The sequence below is a fragment of a genome, unplaced genomic scaffold (genome assembly GCF_019419815.1).
Source record: "Pyrus x bretschneideri cultivar Hongxiangsu unplaced genomic scaffold, Pyrus_bretschneideri_v1 Contig5, whole genome shotgun sequence".
In the NCBI taxonomy this organism is placed as follows: domain Eukaryota; kingdom Viridiplantae; phylum Streptophyta; class Magnoliopsida; order Rosales; family Rosaceae; genus Pyrus; species Pyrus x bretschneideri.
In genome coordinates, this window is record NW_025999787.1 from 3340953 (window position 1) to 3355666 (window position 14714).

General features: G+C 32.9%; 1 protein-coding gene and 1 long non-coding RNA gene across 2 annotated transcripts; one reads left to right on the forward strand and one right to left on the reverse strand.

Moving 5' to 3' along the window:
- Window positions 1-1216: 1216 nt before the first annotated feature.
- Window positions 1217-1503, forward strand: LOC125470210. The gene is made up of 2 exons (XR_007252475.1): window positions 1217-1326; window positions 1469-1503. It is a non-coding gene; the product is annotated as an uncharacterized LOC125470210 (long non-coding RNA).
- A 1492-nt stretch (window positions 1504-2995) lies between these two features.
- On the reverse strand, window positions 2996-10287 carry LOC103961632 (serine carboxypeptidase-like 51). The gene is made up of 12 exons (XM_009374205.3): window positions 9967-10287; window positions 9754-9848; window positions 9565-9672; window positions 9225-9465; window positions 9069-9112; window positions 8582-8755; window positions 8264-8469; window positions 8068-8137; window positions 7393-7443; window positions 7011-7063; window positions 6804-6936; window positions 2996-3431 (listed from the first exon to the last, which is right to left on the reverse strand). Exons 1-12 carry the CDS (start codon window positions 10103-10105, stop codon window positions 3351-3353), a joined length of 1395 nt encoding a protein of 464 aa, XP_009372480.2. The 5' UTR covers window positions 10106-10287; the 3' UTR covers window positions 2996-3350.
- Between the last annotated feature and the right edge of the window lie 4427 nt (window positions 10288-14714).

The window sequence follows — 14714 nt, forward strand, 5'->3', positions numbered from 1 at the left end:
AAACTCCTTGACCCTATATGAATACAATGAATGAATTCGATCTTCAAATTAAAATATTTACACAAGTAGATACCACAAAATCTTATGTTATACTTAATGAAAGTACAAATAAACTCTAAGTATTAGTCAATCTATTGTTTTGATGGGATACGAATTCTCCGAAACTAATTTCAACGATCCCAACCGTCAAACTTGTTTGCATATGCTTCAAGATCACATCAGCAAAAAATCACAAAAAACAAACATTCAGAGATCAAGTAACGGGACAAAGCTTTTCGACGGTTATAAACGAAAAATCACGATTTAACGGTTATTTTAACTCCGATTTTGATGATTTTTTACAGCTACATTCCTTGACCCTATATGAATAGAATGAATGAATTCGATCTTCAATTTAAATTAGTTTTTTTAAATATTTTGAAACCCAGTGTCGCTTTTAAGCGACATATTGATTTAAATTAGTTTTTCGTTTTATAACCATCGAAAAGTTCCATAGAATTTGTATCCCATCAAGTTCAATGGTGTGTGTGTATATATATATATATTTATTAAGTAGATTTAAATTTATTTATTTTGTATGTATAACACTTAAAGAAATTGAATGGTATGTATATTGAAACTGATCCAACGGTCACCAATTTTTAAAATTTAATTTAATATATATATATATATATATAATTATTATAGTTTTTAGGGGTATAAAATTGTTACATTAATATATATAATTATTATAGTATTTTTTAGGGTTATAAAATTAATATATATAAAATTATAGTATTTGAAATATTAGGCGGGAAATTTCCCGCTTGTTTGAATGGATGTAGAGACTTAGTGTCGGTTTTAACCGACGCTAGTGTCATTAAAGCGACGCTATGTGAATTTCAAAAAGTGTGTCAGAAGTTGGCGTCGGTTAAAAGCGACGCTAGTTTCATTAAAGCGACGCAAGTTTCATTAAAGCGACGCTATGTGAATTTCAAAAAGTGTCAGAAGTTTGTGTCGGTTTAAAGCGACGCTAGTTTCATTAAAGCGACGCGAGTTTCATTAAAGCGACGCTATGTGAATTTCAAAAAAAGTGTCAGACGTTTGCGTCGGTTTTAACGGACGCAAACTAAGTACCTATATTTAAACCCCTCTCTTTCCCATTTCAACCGTGCTTTCATTTCTCCCCCAATTTCAGACTTTCTTCTTCTCCTTCCCCATTTCATATGTGCGTCCCCTTCTTCCTCCTTTTCATTTTTTCCTCAACTCCTTCCCCGTTTGCTTTGGATCACCAGTTTGAAGATCAACATTCTGAAGAACTCCAATTCGAGGAGGAAGAGCTTGAAGGTGGTTCATTTTTAAATTATTATGATTATTAATTTTAGTTTCTATTTTGTATTCTAAATAGTTTTATGCTTAAATTGAAAATTTATTTTTGTTTCTTGGTTTTTAATTGTTTTTTTTGTATTTATGCATGTTGGATCTGAAGAGCAAGGACACTGGAAATCGCAGATCCATAATTTTTTAAAGGTATAAAACCTGAGTTTAATCTATAGAGATTAGAGCCTTAATGTTGAAGTAGTAAAGTATTGGAGCACTGATCTGATGGCAAGCATGGCAGCATGGAGTTGCTAGTATTATATATGGCACTATGGAGCTACAAAATATGTGGTCTTCGACAAAGGCAAGCACATGAAAGCATGGAGGATGAATTTTTGTAAATTATATGGAATGTTAGATGTAAAACATTTGTATATTATGGCACTATTTTTCTTTTGAATTATTTTTATTATTGTTTGTTTTCGCCTAAAATTGAAATTTATTATTTCGATTATATAATTTTTTTGAGTTATAATTATTTGAGAACGAATACAGAAACAGATTTCGACTTTTTTTTTAATTATTATTATCAAAGGTGGTGTCACTTTAAATCGTCACTAGTTTGCATATTTTATTTATTTAATTGTTCTCTAACGTCGCTTTAAACCGTCACTAGTTTGCATATTTTATTTAGTTAATTGTTGACTAGCGTCGCTTTAAACCGACGTTAACATCAGCGTCGCTTTAAATCGACGCTGCGTAGTGGCGGATTAAGCGAACAAAGCGACGCTGAAGCCCTTTAGTGACGGTAGCAATGGCGTCGCTATTCCAATCCGACATTGCAGTGTTTTATGTCGGATTTTTGCCAAATTTCCGACAGAAATCGGGGTTTCTTGTCGGTTTTTGGTCCGCCGGTGATAGCCTATATTGTAGTAGTGTAAATTAATGTACGGTAGTGAAAGTCAAGGACCAAATTTATTGATTTTTGAAACTCGACCAAAATGAGGAGTTGGATCAATGTCAGGGACCATGTGCGATAAAAATCCTTATTTTGTAATCCACGTGTCACCATTTAATTGGATTTGTGGGTCCCACATACAAACTAATAGAATAGTTGATGGAATTTTAACGGAATGACCAAATTAATGTGAAATAGTGAATGTCATGAACGACATTGATTGATTTTGAAAGTGAGAGACCAAAATGATGAGTTTAATCAATCTCAGATACCATTTGTGATAAAAACCCTAAACAAAAATCAGCCTAATAGGATGGTTCTTGATTTTCGGAATGATGGTTCTTGATTTTCGGAATGATTAAAACTAGTTTTTATTCATCTTCATCTCTATAGTTTAGAGCAAACAATCCATAAGAGTGTGAAGTCATCAGCATTCGAGGTATAGAAAACAACTTAACTAACAAAGTGTCCCACTTGTAGCATAAATGTTTGGTTTCAAAGTTAAAAAAGGCGCAACACACATTCGTGCTAACACATATCTATCTATTGTAAGCATCCAACAGTGGCAAGCTCACAATTTCTCTCTCTCAATTCTCTTTGTGGCATAAAGAGGCAAACAAAAAGCCTGAATCAAATAGTTTGTCGTAACCAGAACCAATTTAAACCCCAACATTACGAGGGTTGGATTCAATTAATAACTGAATAAGAAAGTTAATGCTTAAGCATAAGTGAATTAAATTAGTTAATCAATGTAAGGTCTGTCTTCTCATTCAAATTCAAAAGACTACCCTTATAAATTAGATAAACAGAAAACCGTCGTATCAAAAAAAAGAAAAAGAAAAAAAACATCTCTGATTGTGATCAAACAACTAATCTTAATTTAAAAAAAAAAAACACCAGACTAATCAGAGAAATGTTGGACCATATACCAATTGAAGAATGAAACAATTGCTGCAGCCTCCTACGAACGTAAAAATATCTACCCTGCACAGTATGCAGCTTTTTCCCCTCATTTCATTTTTGTGTTCCGCATGGTTATTGTTTGCTTCTTGACTCTTGCCTCTGGTTGCAGTGTGCCAACACTCTTTCTTTTCTACGTAGAAGCAGCAGCAGCAGGTGATTGTGTGATGTCAGCCACCATGTTTAATGCAATGCATGGCTGATCCACCGGTACCTGTAAATTTTAAAAAATATCAATGAAATCAGTAAATATTATAAAAACGAAACTAGTTACATATTTTTAAATAAAAAAATGGAACTAAAACAGTAAATTGTTGTTTATATTAATTTAATTAAATATTGTTGTGTATTTTTTCTAAAATATTTAGAATGGAAAAGGTCTCTGGTTTGGTCAGACTTTGTCAGCTTTGTCTTCCACACGAGTGGTGCCACATATATACACCGACCGGTCAGACATCTCTGATTTCATGGACTGTCAGTAGTAACATATTGTCATATAGTACTTCAAGTAATTGTCACGTCATATGCATGCAATGCAATGTAAGATATATGCATGTCCCACCCTCCAACCAAAGTTTGACTTCCTCTAAATTTCCCACTTCGTCCCTCTCTCTCCTTATCATGTTATATAAACAGTTATAATTATGTGACGTTAATATTTTATGTTAGAATTCCTATAATTCACATAGGCCAGAAGGTTCGAGAACAAGCAATTTAAATAGAATTACCTCATTCTAACTAACATTGAAGCATTTTGTAATAAAACCTCACACATGACTGATTGAGTAGGTGACCAAGTAGGGACAGTGTCGGTGTTGTTGGAGTGGGCCCATGGCCCGTCTACTTGAAATTTAACATGGTATTAGAGCCAGGGGACGGGCTCATACTGCCATGTGAACGGGTGAGTCCCCTTTGACCTTGCGTCAATGGATGAGCCCTGACTTGGTTCCACGTAGGCCAAGAGATGCCACGTGAATGGGTGGGTCTTTATTGGCCCCGCGCGAACGGATGAGCCCTGACTTGGCTCCACATGGTCGTTGATGTGTGGAACTTCATGTGTGACCCATAAAATTGGGTCTCACGTGCAGGGGAGTGTTAGAATTCCTCTGTCCCACATCGGCTAGAAGATTTGAGAACAAGCCCTTTAAATAGAATTACCCCACTCTAACTAATACCGAGGCCTTTTGCAATAAAACCCCACACCTGATGGATTGAGCAGGTGGCCAAGTGGGGACAGTATCAGTGTTGTTGGAGTGGGCCTATAGCTCGTTTAACAATTTATTTTAATTTTTTTTAATAAAAAATAATATCAGAGGAAGAAAGAAAAAAAAAAGCCCCTAAATAATACCTATGATTACGAGTGTTGTGTATTTTTGACATTTTTGTTTAATTTTAAATCATGATAAGATTAGTCGCACATAATTGTTATCATATTTGTGAAGTTTGTTTTGAAATTCTTGCAATTAAATATTTACAAATGAAACAACTATAAAAATACGGGGTTTTTTTTTTTTTTTTTTTTCATATTCTATACAAGTATTGTCTTCATAAATATATATCTTTTATTGTATGATGCGACAAATAATAATCAAACAAACGATCAAACAATTATATAATGTAATAAAAATGTGATATACATTATGGGGTTGTTTTTAAAATCGAAAACTAGTGAGAGTATGATTATCTTTCCTCTTTTTTTTCCCTTCTCTTTCTTTCTCTCATATTTGAACGGTCATGGTTAAACTACGTCAACGTCTTATATTAAATTTTTATAAAAAGAGAAAGATAAAATAAAGAATGTGAAAAAAATAAATGAAAGGAGATGAAAAAATAAAAGGAGATAATCTTAGTCCAAACTACTGGGATCATTTGTGTTTGCTCTATTTGATACTATTTTCTTTCTTTTGGCATGTCACTTGTCACTCTCACGTAAGCATCCAAGGTACAAGCTGACATACAAGCTCAGGCCAGCTTGTCGGGCTTGTTTAAAGTGATTGCATTTAAGACGTTCTGTCTCGATCATCCAATCCTAAGGTGAATTCGGGTTTGGCATGAAACTGCTTCTAAAATAGTTAAAAGTGTTTTTTTTTAAATATTTTTTTATATTAATCTTTAATAAAAAATAAGTAAATTAAAAAAAAAATATATATATATATATTTGGAATACTTTTTATAAGAAATATATAATTGATGCTTATTGCAAAATAAACTTTAAGTATCATTGAAATTTATAAATATTTTCTCTAAAATTATTTTCAGTCATTTTAAAAGAATTTTCAAACAAACCCTTTAATCTTAGAATACGTTTCTCTTAAGTTGAAATCGCAAAAAGTGCTTTAAATAGTACGCAACATAATAATGAAAGATGAAAGTCTCTCTATCCAAATATTTACTTTCAACATTTTGTAAATTCTAAGTAAATTTTAGAACATTTTTATATTTAAGAAAACAATTTATACACACCATTCTAATCAGTAGACTGAACTAATCAAAGATTCAAAAGAGAATTAGAGCTCGCATTTAGAAAACGTGTCTAAAAGGTGAAAAAAAAAAAGAAGGTAGAAATCACTCCTCTATAATTAAGATTTGAAAACAAATTAATCCAAACAATTGGTAGACCAGCATACAGCTAGGGGTTACACTCAAAACGCTTAATGCACATGGACAAATGAGTTGCTACATTTATATACCTTAATAAGCTTTCATTAGAGAGAATATTATTGCTTTAAGCAAAAGTTTAAACATATTATATACATGTGCAATGTCATATTTTTCACTTAAAACTTTATCCAAAACCATGACAGGATTATGAAGATGACATCTTAACTATAGCATAGGGCTTTGGGTTTCCACCTATGTGCCTCAAGTTAAAAATTTCTCATCTTTTAAATTATTGTAATAGTTTTGAACTCTTCTAGCTGCCTCTTAATAATAATAATTTTTTTTTTTTTTATAAAAAAGTTACGTTTTTAATATTCTAACAATGTATTGGCTATAGATATGCATCTCATATTTTAAATAGATCGAGAAATCAAATCTCAATTTTACTCATCTTAAGTCGACGCTTGGACAATATTTCGTTGTAGTAATTTAATTCTGTGTATATAATAGCAGTGTTCGCAAAAAGTTTAACGAGAAATGATGATTTTTTTTTTTGGACAACCAGAAGTGGTGGTTTACTTCTAAAAAAAAATAGCATTATTTGCACTTTGCATGAATGCCTCCACAGGACAGTGCAAAAGCACAGTGTTACCCCCTTCCAAAATAGTGATGTTGATTTCTTTGTATATTTTCTTTCATTTTCCTAAATTGAGCAAGTGTGTTACATCACATGAATATAATATTATGATAGGGTTCCATGCTAATAAAATAAAAACATGTGTAACATTATGTTCAAACTTTTTTATTTTACTAGCATGAGCTGCCACATAACAGTATGCAACTACATAACAATATATTCGTGTTACGTAAGTTAACATTATTATCATCATGATCATAATAGGTAGAGAATGACAAGACATGACACTGATATGACATTGAAAAAGAAGTAATTACTGTGTGCTGGGGGAGGAAAGTTTTGACTTACAAAATGTCCTGCTCCAAGAATCCAAAAGAAGTGCAGGTTTTTGTACGATCTGGTGAACCCTCTTGTAAATCCTTCTTTGCCACAATAAAGAGGAGTTCTACTCTTGTTCAAGAAATTTGGGAGTCCTTCCCACCTGAAAAACAGAATGGATAAAACCACCCACATGAGAGAGAGAGAGAGAGAGAGAGAGAGAGAGAGAGAGTTTACTTGAGCTTTTCGACCCATGCTTCAGTCCCCTTCGTTGCACATATGAGATCAACCTACAACAATTACCAACCAAATCATGTCAAACCTAGCTAGTTTGCAAAAATTTAATGGTATCCAATTCTTAATTATAATTAACTTTAAATAGGTAGTGATTTTTGTTTTTGGTGTAAGAATCAATAAGCGAAGAGAAATATTATCATAATCTAATACTAAGTGATTAGGCAGTTTTTTTAAGTTGAATGTGCAACTACTGATGCTAACACACTTCTTAATTCTAGAATGGATCTATCAATTTTCGATTGGCTATTCCTAATTTTTGTTAATAAAGTAAAACTGTTGGTTATTGCTGTTTAAAATGAAAGCAATGTTGAGAAAAACTTACTTGCCCATTGTATATTGTGACATTGACCCCTTTAGCAAGGAGTTCATCAACCTAAGTGGAGGGAAAAGGGAATTAAAAAAAAAAAAAATTAAAAGTTGGCACAAGATTCTTTCAAGACAAAGAAGAAATATCGTAGAGCAAAGACAAATTCTATTTCCTTGCAGATAAAATACTTAATTAGGCAAAAGTTAGCTCATTAAAAAGAATAATTAGAAGAAGAGACTTTGATTTCTCTATTCGATGCCTACAAGACAAAATATTTAATATTAATGAGTAAACTTGATATAAATTTAATTTGTGAGTTATTATTTTCATGGATGATTGGTAGATTAATTTTTATTTATTTTTGTAGATACCTTTATAACATGTTAAATTTATTTTATCAACCTATGGTATATGTATCATATATGATGGCATATAAATTTTCTTTTAACTATTTTCTATGGAAGTATTTAGATTTTCCTATAATGCAGTGAATTTCTATAATGCACCATTCACTCTAATATTTTCTTGTAAAATTAACTTTTCTTTCTTTTATCTAAATTATAAAATAAAAAAATTAATTCGAACTAAGTATTGAGAGAATACTATACTTTAATCGAAGTGTACGCTACAACTATATCATAATATAAGTAATATTATAGTTTGCTTTTCTGGATTAGGAAAAATTATTACCTCATTAATCCTTGGTTTCATAAAATCGCCTGTCATGGCTGAGAATACGTAATCAGACTGCCCTCCCCATCTGCAAACCCAAAAAATATGCACCACTGGCGGCTTACATCATATTTACCAAGCATTTTTAACTGTAAAAATTATATTTGCAACCGAGACGTATTTAAACAACAGATTGAAAATGATATATGCTCACGTCACATCATCGGGGATGATCTTGAGCTTCTTTTTTATGGCACCGTTTAACAAAGAACCAAGATCATCATTACCACCACCTGCTGAAGACCGTAAAGAACTCAGGTATCTTGAATATTTTTTAACGTAAATTCCTTTGTTATATTGAATTGTTGCCAAGGATGAAACTGGATCCATTCCTGAATCCAACAAAAAATTATAGAAATCCTGCAAATGCCACAAATCCAATAAATAATTTAAATGAAAAAAATTGTGAGTTTTAATTGAATTTCAGTCGCAAATAATTACTAAATTAATACGAAAATTAAAAAACAATTACCACAGCATTGCTGTTAGACATGATGACATGCTCAAGTTCACCCCAAGAATTGGCCGCGTCCACCAACTGACCATCCTGAATCTGTTGCTTAATTCTCCGAGCCACATTATTTGATTTCTGCAATCCAATGTCGTCAAGCCTTGACACGTCTTTGAGCAGAGGACCCCATGAAAGCTGTAATGTACACAAAATTAAATCATCAATAACTAAATGTAATTACACATAAATGAAAATTTATCACTAGCATTATGGTTTAGTAATATAATCTTTTTAGTGAGATTTTAAGGTGATCCTCATGAATTATGAGTATGATACAAATTGATTGTTGCTGTATTATGTGACCTAATCTAAGAACCCTACTCCCAACATGGTTGTGTATGAAAAACAATATAGACTAAACTAAATTTGAAAGTCAAACTGTAAAAATCTGCATGATACGGGTAAGACAATTATTGAGTCAAAAGCAGTTAGAACTATGGTAGCTTACCGCAAAATCTTCCGGGGAGATCCAACTGTCTCCCAATGCCACTCCTACAAAAACAACCAAATAGTTCAGAGAAAAAAAATATACATTTTAAGATGTTGGTATATTTAGTTAGACCAATATTTTTAATTAAAACTTGATTAATTTAGTTTTAATTACCTCCAAGTCTAAGTTTTAGCTTTCCTTGTTGAATGGCTTTGAGAGCTGAAAGTCCAAGAGTGACTGCAAATTTACCTCCATAGGACTCTGCCACAATGAACAGAGGACTCTTTTGGAGGCTCTCATTTCTGTTGAAAACCTCCACCAGCAATGTGGTCAAATCAGCAGCTGCCTCCAAATCATTTTTCACAAACAGAGACGTATCCTCCACAAAACTGTATCCAGTCCCAACTGGGTTGTCCTGAATTATCCCAAAAAATCAAAAGAAATTTAAATTCATATAACTTAATGGAACCCCAAAAAAGAAAACACAGTTTTGAGTACTTTTTGGTGAACTTACAACAAATAAAAGATCTGCTTTTTGCAACCAGGTTGAGTTTCTTGGGTTCAAATTCGTGTCCAATGGACCAACCTCTTCAAAATTCCCAATCCCAACTCCTGAAGCTCCCTGTTTTTTGGAAAAACAATGTAAAATAAAATATCTGGTTTGTTCATATTATTTGATTTGAGGTAGTTTGGTAATACTCACAGGTCCACCCTGAAGCCAGAGAATGGTTGGCCATGGCTTGGAGGGATCCTCAACTCTGTTGGGACTTCTGTAGAACCACCAGAACATATGGGCTTCTGTGTAAGAACAATACCAAAACAAAAAGGTGAACAAAAATTCCATGAGCATTAACATTTCTGCTTCATTACAGAAAGAAAATATATTTATATGTGTGTGTGTGTGTGAATTGCTTACTGGGTCTGACTTCAACATAGCCCCACTCCTCTGATCCATCTATGGTTCCTGCAGCAGCTGCTGTTATTGCAGTTCCTCCATGAAAAATTGGTATAAAAAGGAGAAGAGAGACAGCAAGAATTACAGAGAGATTTTTCATTGTCAGACCAAAGAATCGAGAGAGAGACAGAGAGGGAGAGAGGGAGAGAGGGAGAGAGAGACAGCAACTTCTTAACCTGCTAGGAAATAAAACATGCAGTAAAAGGAGGTTTTATATGTAGAGAGACTACTGAGGATTAATATTGCGCAACAGAAAGCTTACTTTGTCTCTGTCTAACACAAAATAACAAAGAGAGGAAAAAAAATAAGTAGAAAATAACAAAGAGAGGAATAAAAATAAGTAGTCGGATATTGTTTCTATCGTTATATAATAATAACTTTCAGAATTTATTTATAAACGGTCAAGCGGTAAAATCAAAGAAAATATTTTGTTATTTAATTTCTTGTTATAGCAAGTGCACTCGTTGCGTGTATTCTTTGGCTCTTAATATACATGGTGTATAAAAAGGAGATATTTCAATATGCCAAACACTCTATACATATTAGCTAACAAAAAACTTCACAAATTCTTAAAAAATTAAATTCAATCGATCATTTTAGAAGTACTCATGGAAACTCCTCGTTTAAACAAAACCCAAATCCCATGGATTCTTATTTCTTATTTCTTTCTTAATTTATAAGAAGAAACCTTTTTTGTGGAAACACGTTTTGCTCACGAATGACCATTTTTTCATTATGTTGAATATTTTTTTTTGAATGACCGCATAATTCGACGGTGAAATCCATGTATAGCTGGGGTTCTTGCACAAGGTTATATATATATATATATATATATATATATATATTTAACGTTCATAATTTATGGTTGCCTATCTTGCACAAGATGAACAGCTTCCCCAACGTTGCAAATGAACTTACTGCCTAAACATTTAACTTGGCTTGTAGCTGAAGATTGTTGGATGATTGACATGTTTAAAACACATAGGCAGTCTCAATCTAATTGACATCTATTTAGCTTGGAAACCATTGTGTCAAATTTTATTGTTCTTAACAATGTCAACCAAATAGATTAAAAATAACGAAAGATTGACAACAATTGTTTAAAACAATTTCAAAACAGAACTGTTTATTGGCACTTTAAAAACTTGTTTTACATGTATAGAAAATGCATGATAACCTTTTATTAGTGTGAACAACAATAAATCTATTTATTGGATTATATACATCGATTTTCACACACATAGAGGTTATGTTATAGGTAGCACGCTCGCATGCATGTGAGGCCATCCTATAAGCTCATCCTACTTTTAGTGGCCTCTCAGGCAACAATGCTTCTGAATAATTTCTTGCCAAAGAAAAGAACTGAGAAAATTGCATGAGATATATTAAATTTGTGAAATAGAAATCCTGCCTGGACAAGTTTCACTGTCACGGCTAGCTTCCACTCGAAGAATGTGTGGTGAAACATCACTTGTGCAACAACCACAGAAATTGGGCTAAAGAAAAATGGACCTTACTTCGGACCACTATTTCAGGTTGCCCTCAATAGAAAAATGAAGGGATAAGTGAACAAAATTTGAGTGCCTTATCCGGAAAGTTACTTCCATATAAGATTTCTGAGCGAGAATCGATTCGAATAACCTGCAGGCTAAGCAAAGATATTCAGCGTTTCTGGCCAACTAATTGCCCATACGTTTTATCGAATGTGTCATGCGATATAAAATTGTTGTATGTGTTGGTTATACATGTAACCTTCCTTTACAACACCCATGTAAGTGGAAATCTGTCATTTTATAGTGGAATTCACGTGTATGTTGTGGTCAGAGAAAAAAACGAGTTATATGTAATAGACGGATACTCATTATGAAACAATTTTAAAGGAGGAGGGTGTTTAATTTTTGAGGATTTCTCTTGAATGGGAATGCTAAGCTAATTATTAATAGAAATTTCTACCATATGGATGTTTGTGATATGGAATTTTTGGTGGACTCTACCGTTTTAGCTGTCCACGCAAGGGACACATGATGTGAAGTGAACTATGATGAGCTTCTAGCAAGCAAAATGCATATATAATTTGCATTATTTCTCTCTCTCTCTCTCTCTCTCTCTCTCTCTCTCTCTCTCTCTCTCTCTCTGCAGGCCCATCAGATCATCATATAGAATGACGGAGAATTATAGGATAGACACAACAGCGTTGAAGGTGGATAAGATTTTAACTGTATATAGGCATGATTATTGTATATTAGTTGGATTCTTTCATGTGCTCATATATACGTGACAACACATGTGGTTCATTCGTTAGCTATAACAATCGGGAAAAAAAAATATCATTAGACCAACTTTGAAGGGTCGTAATTTCTACATTCCTCAATTTACTTCTTACACTTTTTAAGTTTTAGCTGTTTTTATGAAGAGCTAAAACTTTGCGTTGAGTTGACGGTAAGACTTCCAACTCCAATGATAAAACATTTGTCGTAATAAGAGTTAGATTCTTACTCTTTTTTTGTTGGTGACTTGAAGTTAATTTAAAGTAGTCACTTAGTAATATGAGAGATCTTAGGTTTGAATATCTTGGATGACGAGTTCTAACTAATTTATTTGAAAACCGTTTAGTGTAAATTTATTATTTTGTTGGTGCTTATGCAATTCTAAAATTTTTCCAGCAGGCAGCGACACATTACATAATTATTCCCAGGTTTAATACCACTGTCTAACTGGCCAAATAGCTGCAAAAGAATTAAATAAAAAAAGATGGTTGAATGCAATTTTCATTTGGATATTGATATTCACACAATCATTTTTACCTCTTACACACCCTTGTTAATTTTTGGCTATTGACCTTCTTCAATTCATTAAATCCGACTGCCGAAAATTGAGAAGGATGTGGGAGAAGTAAAAATGAGTGTGTAGATAACATTACCCTTTTCATTTCTTTACTTCCCTATAGTTTTAAAGTTTTGTTTATTTCCTGTGTGGGCTTTCACTTGAAAGCATTTTTCGGGCCATAGCTTTGTGAGGGCTTGAGTAAGGCCGCTGCAAACGAAAACAAGATTTTTCAAGCCCAGCCATCGACTCCGAGCATCCTATTACCATATCTACCGCACTGATGCAGGCTTAGTGAATTATTGAGTTGTTTCCTAGAAAAAAAAACAAAAAAGGATTAAGTACCTAAAACATTCAAAACAGGTACTTAGTCTTTTTAAACATTCAAAATAGGTATTCAACTTGTTGAACATGTCATATCCGTTAAGCTCTACTTAAATTTTTGTTAATTAACTAAGCTTTCTTTGTCTCCAACATTAATAGAAGGTCATGGAAGCATAGGCTCCACAACGGCCACCACCACCCCCTTCAGCCATCACCTCCAAATCCAACTCACAATCACAAATCCACCCTGCCGCCAACATCAAGAAGGTCATGGGGGTTGTTGAATTGCTATGGACAACCATGATGTGGCCGCCATCATCTTCATCGCCCACAAAGAAGAACTAAAAGCTTTACTGGCCGAAAATCGGCGAATGAGACAATCACATGAGCATAAATAAGCTCCTTGAAACTCTATCTGAATTCTTAATCATTTCTTTTGTTAGGAGATTTTCCGATCTTCATTTTTGTTTTCCATTTTATTCCTGAATTTGTTTTTCTATTTTTTCATCTTCATTTCTTTTTTGAAGTTATATTTATTATTATTTTAATATCCAAGTAAGCAAATAAGTGGGATCCATTGTTGCCACATGTACATGTAATAGAAAAATTAACTTGGACTTAATGGATGTGACATTTTAGATTGGGTATTTGTTTGAAATGTTTAAAAAGGTTGAGACTAATTTGGAATGACACTAAAAGGTTGGGGGACTTTAGGCACTTGATCGAAAAATAAAATAATGTGGATTATCAGGCTATTCCAAGTTCGTCTTCAGTCTTCACTTCTACCTATTTTACGTAACTTAGTTGTTCACTTAAAACATTGACCATGAGGCAATGAAAGAACCTTGGCCCAACGGAGTTTATTATTTTGTCGAACAATCACTTAATATAGAAGCTAGACTCGTCATTTAGCACTACGGCCTAATAGTATTCTTCTTCACTTATAAGTTATATGTTTTAGGTTAAAAATTACCAAATATGAATTCAAACCAAATTATAATGGCTAACCACAGAGGTGCAAGGAGGTACAGCTAGTGTTCTAGGCAAAGCTAAGCAGGTTTGGGCAGGGCTGGGTAGAGGCTAGACGAGCGTGTCTAGGGAACGCTGAAATTTGAGAATGTTTCGTTACAAAGCCGGCGGCGTGCCGAGGAAGAAGATTTTAAGATGGTAACCTATATCTTTAACTAACACCCGTATCCCTATTTTTCTATTAACCAATCTTATGATTTTTTTTAAAAAATTATTTTTGGCTAATGTTTATTAACTTCTTTTTATTTTTAAGACACACCACTTTTTTCGTAGCAAATTATAATAACTAATTTGTTGTATAAATATGTTTTTTAAATAACTATGACATAGTTTAATACATAAAATAAATCCATGTAATTAGCATGGGTACATTAAGCAAAAAATAAATATGGGTATAAATTAAATTAAAAAGTAGGAGTACATATTAAAAATTAAAATATGGGGTTCAAATATACATTAAAAAAAATATGGGCTCAAAAAGAAATTAAAATATATGGATACTAATTAAAACTAAAAAGAATATTGGTGTAAAA